At 48.1% G+C, this 8,268-nt stretch overlaps 2 protein-coding genes across 3 annotated transcripts; one reads left to right on the forward strand and one right to left on the reverse strand.

The window, feature by feature from the left end:
- Positions 1–2,209: 2,209 nt before the first annotated feature.
- Eif1ad (eukaryotic translation initiation factor 1A domain containing) lies at positions 2,210–5,363 on the reverse strand. Of its 2 annotated transcripts, none has more exons than XM_020164864.2 (6): positions 4,873–5,363; positions 4,128–4,327; positions 3,880–3,988; positions 3,678–3,786; positions 3,491–3,541; positions 2,210–2,529 (listed from the first exon to the last, which is right to left on the reverse strand). In XM_020164864.2, exons 2-6 carry the CDS (start codon positions 4,212–4,214, stop codon positions 2,385–2,387), a joined length of 501 nt encoding a protein of 166 aa, XP_020020453.1. In that variant the 5' UTR covers positions 4,215–4,327; positions 4,873–5,363; the 3' UTR covers positions 2,210–2,384. The 2 variants fall into 2 exon arrangements, with proteins under 2 accessions (XP_020020453.1, XP_073905477.1); XM_074049376.1 differs by lacking the exon at positions 4,873–5,363 and adding an exon at positions 4,608–4,747.
- A 5-nt stretch (positions 5,364–5,368) lies between these two features.
- Positions 5,369–7,215, forward strand: Banf1 (barrier to autointegration nuclear assembly factor 1). Its single transcript, XM_020164865.2, has 3 exons — positions 5,369–5,522; positions 6,190–6,327; positions 6,695–7,215. Exons 2-3 carry the CDS (start codon positions 6,205–6,207, stop codon positions 6,839–6,841), a joined length of 270 nt encoding a protein of 89 aa, XP_020020454.1. The 5' UTR covers positions 5,369–5,522; positions 6,190–6,204; the 3' UTR covers positions 6,842–7,215.
- The last annotated feature ends 1,053 nt before the right edge of the window (positions 7,216–8,268 follow it).

Raw genomic sequence — 8,268 nt, forward strand, 5'->3', positions numbered from 1 at the left:
ATATATATATATTTTTTTTTTTTGAGATGTTTTCATAAACGAGTTATACTAAATGCTAAAGAAACAAATGACTTTTGTTTGAGACTATGTAGTCCAACCTGGTCTTGAACAATTGATTGTCCATTTCAGGTTCTTGGGTACTGGCATTACTGGTGTGTGACACCATGCCTGACAGAATTCTTCTCAACTACTTAAGCCTGAGTATTAAATGTCTCCAGGGCTGGGGGTGTGACTCATGTGATAGCATGCCTGCCTAGCAAGTGCAAGGCCCTGAGTTCAAACTTCACTACTGAAAGTAAATGTCTCTAAACTCATTCTACAAGTCTAGCATAATGTTGATACAAAAATATGCCAGGAAACTCATTTTTAAAAAGCACAAAATTGACCAAGGAATATAAAGATCCTAAATAAATAAATATCATACTGCAAACTAAGAGTTTTATATCAGAATGAAAGGCTAGTTCAACACTAGGAAACTTACATAACTCAGTATAGTAATTTAAAAAACAAGAGAAAATGAAACTCAATAGATGTCAAAATTCATTGCTGTTGAATAAAGAGGGGAAACAACTCAGTAAATTACGAACAGAAAGAAAATCTTCAGTCTAATGAAGTCACCTACCATATACCTAAAGCAAGAACTCTATTCCATGATGAAATTCAAGCACCATTTCAATCAAGACAGGAACAATTGCTGGGCACTGATGGCTCATGCCTGTGACCCTAGCTATTCAGGAGGCAGCAATCAGGAGGATCGCGATTTGAAGCCAGCCCAGGCAAATAGTTTGCGAGACCCTATCTCAAAAACTCTTCACAAAAATATGGCTGGTGGAGTGACTCAAGGAGAAGGCCTTGAGTTCAAGTCCCAGTACAGCAGGAAAAAAAAAGAATAGCAATCAAGGATGCCATTCAAAACTACACAGGAAGGCCTGTCCATTATGATTCACAACAACAAAAATGAGTTATAAAGCATGAAAGGGTAAGAAAAAGGATGCTACTAGTAAGATATGAATTGACTATCCAGAGCCAGGAAAATCAACTGAAGAGGTCTAGAACCAATGACAGTTCAATTAGAATTAAGGGACTGAATGACACAAAGCTTTCCTGATGTCAGTGACAAAAATAAGGTTAATGCCAGTGATGGGAAAGTGTAATCAGAGGCAAAAGCTTCCAAAGATAAATGGGATCCAAGAGGGCTGGTGAATAATTGGGAGACTGATGCAGGATTGCTTGAGTCCAGGAGTTTGCGGCCAGTCTGGGCAACAAAGGGGAACCTATCTCAAAATATATAAAAAATTAAAAGAAGGCAGTAGGGAGGGATGGTCTGAACAGTCACAAGGAGGCTACCAGCCCTACCCTCTGCTGCTGAGGCACAAAGGCTGAGGGTGAAACAGTAACCTCTACTAAAAAGTTATAGGACTCTGGATGTTCTTATGAAATGAGCAGGTTTTAAACAAAATCAGGAGACAGGAAGCTAGGCACTGTGGCTCATGCCTGTAATCCTAGCTATTCTGGAGGCAGAGATCAGGACGATTGCGGTTCGAGGCCAGCCAGGGCAAAAAGCGAGACCCTTTCTCAAAAATACCCAACACCAAAAGAGGGCTAGTAGAGTTGCTCAAGCGGTAGAGTGCTTGCCTAGCAAGCATAAAGCCCTGAGTTCAAACTCCAGTACCACCAAAAAAAAATTTAAAAGATGAAAAAAAAAAAATCAAGAAATGGTAAGCATACAGAGGTTTGCTGACCACAGCAAGAAGTCTGGAGATGACAGATAGTTTTAAGGGGAGACAGGTGGGTTCTAACTGGGGTTGTATATGGTGCAGGCACTGAGCACTCTTGTAATAGATAACTAGGAAGGCTAGGGGAAGAGGCTCGTAAGGCACCATGGGATTCTTTCTGAGAGTTCCTGAGAGGCAGAGGGACACTAGGTCCTAGACTGCAATCCTGAATGCTTGAATCGCTATTTACTGTGAGCAGTCAAGGAAGTGGAACTGCTCCTAATGTTAAATACATGCAAGGAAGCATGGTACAGGGAGTGGCACTTTCTAAGTGCCCAATGAGAGAGTGTGACTGAGTGAACCACAGAGAAAGATTCTAACCAGTCCCCATTTCCTCCCCATTCTGTCTTCTGGCTCCCAAGATCTTCATCAAGGAGCAGGTTTTTAACTTCATCACAAGTCTCCCTCCCCACAGAGATGTACTCAGACACCAATAAAAGTCACCACCCACCAGGGGTTTAATTCTCCTAGGTCAGAAGGTCAGTTTAGAGAGGAGCCCTGCCTTGTCCCCATCCAGGGGAGAAGATTTGCATGGCACCCTGGGAATGTCCAAGCCCACAGGAGCCGGGCACTTGTCCCTGAGCAAGTGGAGAAGTGAATCCTGGGGTCTCAGGCTGCCTCTTCCTCTTCACTCTCCTCCTCACTCTCATGATACTGTTTGCGATTGGTGTTAACAAAGAGGTCAGAATCGTCTTCAGAACCAGACTCTTCTCCTGACGACTGTGGCTCAGCTGGAAGTTCTGGTTGAGTCTGTCTGCATGGGGAAGACGAGAGTTAGCTCAACACCTTCTGGGGAAACCAGATATACAACTAAGGAGTCTCAAAAAAGGAGGCCCGTTTGGCCAAGCAGTCAGGAACCCATAGGACTTGGAAAATGAAACATCCTATAAATACTAAAAAGAGAAACAAAATTAGAGCAAACAGTAGAAAAACTAGGCCAAAGAAGACAGGCTAAAGACTGTCCTCCACTGTTGGGCATGGTGGTGCACATCTGTAATACCAGCTACTCTAATCCCAGGTACTTGGAAGACAAGGTAGAGGCCAGCCCAGACAAAGTTAGAGACCCTATCTCAAAAACAAAATACAAACAAAAGGGCCAGGAGTGTGGCTCAATTGGTAGAGTGCTTCCCTAGCATACTTGAGACCTTGCTTCAATCTCCCCTCAAAAAAGAGAAAAAGACTGACTCCACCCCAAAAGCTTGCTATAGCCATTGGTTTCAGTTAGGAGTAACAATTCTACTACAAACAACTAATACTTAATGGGCCCATATTCCCTAACAAGTATTATACTAAGCAATTTTAAAAGCACTAGCTCTTTACTCTTCACAAAGATCCCATTACCTAGACAAGGAAACAGTTTTATTTCCTGGGGCCGGGGTGGGTGGGGGGAGGTGAGGGTGTTAATGTGGTTTAATTCAGGGCTCTGTGCTTGCTAGGCAGGTGCTCTACCACTTGAGCTACACCCCATCCTGAGGAAACACTTAAGATATTAAATGACTTGCCTAAAATCAGTATGCTGTTAGTGATAAAGCCAGCATTTTAACCCAAGGCATGTGACTTTCAAGCCATATTCATAACCACACGTTCTACCACATATTTGGGAGCTGTCATTAGGAACTGTACGTTGGGAAAAAGGTGGGATCAACTTTCTTCCTGAGGCACCAAGACATGAACCCCTATGTTTTGTCTTCCCTGTCCCGGGACTTGCTCCTTACCTGTTCCTGTCGTTATTGTGTTTCTCAGTCACTTCAGAGAAGGCCTCAGGCCTGTGCCAAGAGAAGAACCAGGTGAGAGGACAGAGAAACCTCTCAGGGTATCGTGACCTTTCCTCCCCTAATTCCTTGGCTAGGAAGTCAGTACCCCCATAAGCCAGAGGGCCAATGATCAAGAAGACCGCCCTACCAGAGCCCATCCTTCTGCAGAGAGCGCACGTGGTCCTTGCAGAGCACAAAGGAGATCTCAGCCTTCACCTTTTCTCCCTCTTCAATGGGGTCAACAATGAGAAAATCCCCTGTAGGTAACAAAAACAAAGCCAGTCCAACTTGCAATGGGGAAAGCCAAGGTCACAGGAAATGGTTCTGTCTTCTAGAGGGCTGCCTCTCACCTCTCTTGATCCAAATATTCTTTCGATATTTGGAGGGCATGCTCACTAAGAAGCGCTGCCCTTGGGCTGTCTCCACCTCATGCAGATTATTCCCTGGGGTCCTGAGTACCTGGGCCAGGAAAGAACAAAATCAGTCAACCTCACCAGTCAAATCAAACACCTCTGATCTGCACTGCACCCTACCTCCACCCCAAAGGTACAGTGGGAGGACAGAAGGGGGCAGGGCAGCTTGGCCCAATGTCACCTACCCTCACAATCTGCTGCTGGTCAGAGGGTACCATGTGCTCCCCCAGCACCTCCTTCACCACATGCTTCCTCTTGGTGGCCTGAGACATGCTGAGTGCTCTCCAGGGTGGCTAGGGATTCAGATACTGTCAGCTTCTCCTCCCGAGTTCTTTGGATGGCAGTCTCAGAAGCCAGGACTGCTTTGAAGATGAGCAGCCTTATACTGAGGAGTGAAGTGTTCTGGTTAAAAACATGAGCTCAGAAGTCTCACTGCATGAATTCAAATCCTACCCTGGTTATTTTCTTAACTCTTCAGTTTCTCTAGGCACCAGAGAACATAACAAGTGAGCACTGCTGTTAGATTATGAAGACGTACTCAGCACAGAGTGTCGTATGATTAACTCCTGTCCTCATAAGCACTGCTGTGATCATGAAACTACACACGTGTTCCAGGCCAATCATTTTGGCAACTCCACTGGAAAGTGTTTTGAAGTTAACCGTACCTTCCTCAACATGCTCCTTCACCCAACTGCCACACGACGTAGACAATTTCTTAACACACATCAGAGGCAGAGTCTAATTAGGTGACCAGCACGACGGTCCAAGACAGGAATGAGTTAAAGGTCTGTGGAAAGGCTTGGTTTTTATTTACCATATATATTTCGGTACTCAGAAGGCCAAAGGAAACGCCCACGTATCACCTCTAGTTGCCGTTCCCTGCCCCGTCTCCCCATCCACGAGGAAGCATCATCTAAGACCCGCACTTACTCTCCAGTCCTCGGCTTCCACAGGCTAAAGCAGCCTCCGATTTCCAGGCCGACGCCGAGAGGCTCGTGTTCGGCTCACTTAAAGACTGAGCCTGCGGAAGCACCGAAATGGGACTTGCCACTGGTCACGACAGTAGCGTCGACTTGGACGCCTGGACTCAGGTCTCTGGTGTTGGTTTCCGCCAGCCAGATCGCGAGGAGTGGGACGAGAGTCTGAGTCGGACACAGCCCAGGATTGTACTTCCGGCGCTCTCTCGGAAACCTTCCGGTTGCCCTTCCTCTTTGTCCGTCCCTCTAACTCTTCCCAAGGCCAGCTCGGGCAAACCTAAGTTCTAGAATTCCGGATGACGGGCAGCAGAAGAAAGTATTCTCCTTGAAGGCTTCTTTCTTTCAAATGAGAAGGGCGGGTCGAAAAGCAAGATCATGGAAGACAGCGCGGTTTCCCTGGAAAGACCGGAAAAGAAAGGCTACTGTGGAGATCTGGGCGCCCCAACTCTATGGCACTCAATGGCTAGAAGCGCCCAATTTGGCTATTTTTAAGGCCGCTCGAGGTGAACCGGAAGCGGAAGTCGAAGAAAGTTCTAGTGGTTAGAGGTACCGGCGGGAGCGGCTGAGTGGCGGGAGGAGCCGTTACGGGAGCCGGTGCTGCGGGTGAGTGTGAGCTGCGGGTGAGTGCGAGCTGCGGAGTAGGCCCTGGGTGGAGGCCAGAGGAGTCGTGGGAGGAGGGAAGGCAGGGCCCCATCGCTGAGGCGAGCCACAGAGTACGCTCTTGGAGCGGGCTCGGCCGCGCTGCGGGAGGGGCGGCGCGTGGGAGTGGTGGCGCGTGGAGGGGCGGGGCGGGGCACGCCGGGGGCGGGGCACGCCGGGGGCGGGGCCGGCGGGACGCGGCAAGGCGTGGACCCCCGCGGGGCTGCAGGAGTCAGCTTGCGGCACTGCCAGCCTTCGCTCTTTGTAGTCTGTGCAAGGCGTTTGGACCACAGAGAATCTTCATTAGCTTTTTGCACCACGTGGCTGATCCAGGCACCGTCAGTGACTGGCTCAACCAAGGTCACAGAGAGAGTGACAGCTTCAGGGAGGGCCTTGGCTGCAGACCCAGGGGATCTTCCCACCGCTTTGCGGGCGTCCAGTTAGGGCAGAATAGTATTTACATTGGCACAGTAATAAAATCCAGGACCCGCAGAGAGTGGAAGAGACTTTTCCTTGGTCCTCAGTTTTCTCATCTAGAGCACTCCAACTGGCCTAGCTTCCTCTTAATGTGAAATTCCGCTTGGGAGTTCCTTGTCCTCAGCTTTAACTTGGTTTTTCTTGGGATTCTCAGAGTAAGACGATCAAGATGACAACCTCCCAAAAACACCGAGACTTCGTGGCAGAGCCCATGGGAGAAAAACCAGTGGGGAGCCTGGCCGGGATTGGCGAAGTCCTGGGCAAGAAGCTGGAGGAAAGGGGCTTTGACAAGGTGTGGGGCAGCTGCATATGCCCTGGGAGGGCTAGGGATGGAACAGTGTAGTATTTCAGGACAGATTGAGAGGAAAAGTAAGTATGGGGGTGGGGCAGTGGTAGATATTCTGACGTGACTTAGGCCACTTGGTATGAGGTGGGAGCAAAACCTGCCTGCCTCTTAGGCGTGTATGTGTGTTGGTTGAATGCCACAAAAGTGGTCTTGCTCCCTCCGCCCCCAATCCAAGTACTAACCAGGCTGACCATGCTTAACTTCTGGGAGCAGAAGAGTTTGGCATGGTCACAGCGGTGTGTGACTACAGACAGCCCTCTTGCTTTTAGTTCCACAGGGCACTTAACAACATGCTCTTTGCTTTGTTTTGTAGGCCTATGTGGTTCTTGGCCAGTTTCTGGTGCTGAAGAAAGATGAAGACCTCTTCCGGGAATGGCTGAAGGACACATGTGGTGCCAATGCCAAGCAGTCCCGGGACTGCTTTGGGTGCCTTCGAGAGTGGTGTGATGCCTTCTTGTGATGTTCTCTAGGGAACCCTCAGCCCCCAGCCCCTATGTTGAGTCTCCAGAGTTTGCAGCTGAGTGGAGGCTCATTCCTGCCCTCTACAAAGAAAAGATTGCTGTTGTCACACTCACCTCCAATGTACTCCAGGGTCTTTTGGGAGTTCTCTCCCCCCACCATTTCAACCTTTTTGGAATTGTCACTCTTGCATGCATTGCCCTAACTCCTTCCCTTGTCAGTTCCGTGGGACAGTTACCAGCCTTCCTGAGTGGATTCCTGAGTCCTGTTCAGCCCTTTGTCCCCCAGTCTATATGATGCCATTTGGCTCCTTTTTTGGCAGAACAGCCACTGTCCTTGTAAAATTTTTTAGATCAATAAAGTCAGTGGCCTTCATGACTGGGCGTTGTGCATTGGAAAGCTAGTGGGCCAAGAGTTGCCTTTTCCCCAGGGACTGGTCATTCTGCCATATTCCTTATCAGTGCACACCGAAACTGGCAGCTTCCCTTCCCATTCCAGAGGGGAGTCACCTGAGCCATGTGGACATTGGCAGGTGCTTTGGAGTGTCCCAATGCCTGAATAACGTGGGTGAGTGTGGCTGGATCTCTTCCTGGGAGCCAGGTAGGCTGTGAGGTTCCAGCTGTCAGCCATGTCAACAGCTGAGCTAGGCAACACCTGGTGGAAAAGTTAGTGGGAGTTAGGTACCAGGAAGAGGGTGGACCACACATGGGTAAGAGTTCATCTGCCAGTCATCACGCCATCTGCTCTCCTAGTCTCTGGGAAGTGTGGGCAGAGATCTTGCTGTCTGCCCAACTGTCTTAGGAAGGAAAGGAGTGTAGGAATTCCAGTTGGCTGTCAGTAGTTACACTTGAAATTGGTACAATTCAAGTCCTGTGCTTTAAAAGAAGAAAAAAAAAAAAGATTTTTTTCCTCTTTAAGACAGGGTCTTGTTGTGTATTCCAAGCTGGCCTTGAACTCAATCCTCTTGCCTCATCCTCCCAAGTGCTGGGATTACAGGAGTGAACCACTACACCCAGCTTTAGCCCTGTCCTTTTTTTGAGCACGTAGTATGAACAAGTCCTGAAATTAAAATCTTTGCAAATATTTTCTCTTCTACAATTACAAACCATTGTTTTCTTTTAAGAGGTGGAGAAACTGGGCTGAAAGAGGCTAATTTGCCCATTGACTTGCTGCTGGGAAGTAGCAAGTAGAAGTCAGACTAACTTGGGAACCCATGTACCTGGGAGCCTACGTTCCTTGGTCACATCACTCAGCCTCTCAAAGCCTCAGCTTTCTAACTTGGAAAATGAAGTGGGGAGCGGGTAAAATGCCAGCTGAATACTACCTATTCCTGCTTAGTGTTCATTCCTTCAATAGAGTATCACTGAGCAGTGACTTGTTTACAGTATGTGTTTTTTTTTCTTTTTTTTTTGGTGGCGCTGGGGTTTG

Source organism: Castor canadensis, chromosome 1, assembly GCF_047511655.1.
Source record: "Castor canadensis chromosome 1, mCasCan1.hap1v2, whole genome shotgun sequence".
In the NCBI taxonomy this organism is placed as follows: Eukaryota; Metazoa; Chordata; class Mammalia; order Rodentia; family Castoridae; genus Castor; species Castor canadensis.

Excerpts from the sequence above, each read along its gene's own strand:
- Eif1ad (XM_020164864.2), bottom strand. The coding sequence starts at position 4,214 with ATGTCTCAGGCCACCAAGAGGAAGCATGTGGTGAAGGAGGTGCTGGGG. Across the intron at positions 3,542-3,677 it reads CTGCAGAAGGATGGGCTCTG|GCCTGAGGCCTTCTCTGAAG; the intron begins GTAGGGCGGTCT and ends CTCTTGGCACAG. Across the intron at positions 2,530-3,490 it reads CACAATAACGACAGGAACAG|ACAGACTCAACCAGAACTTC; the intron begins GTAAGGAGCAAG and ends TTCCCCATGCAG.
- Banf1 (XM_020164865.2), top strand. The coding sequence starts at position 6,205 with ATGACAACCTCCCAAAAACACCGAGACTTCGTGGCAGAGCCCATGGGA. Across the intron at positions 6,328-6,694 it reads AGGAAAGGGGCTTTGACAAG|GCCTATGTGGTTCTTGGCCA; the intron begins GTGTGGGGCAGC and ends TTTGTTTTGTAG.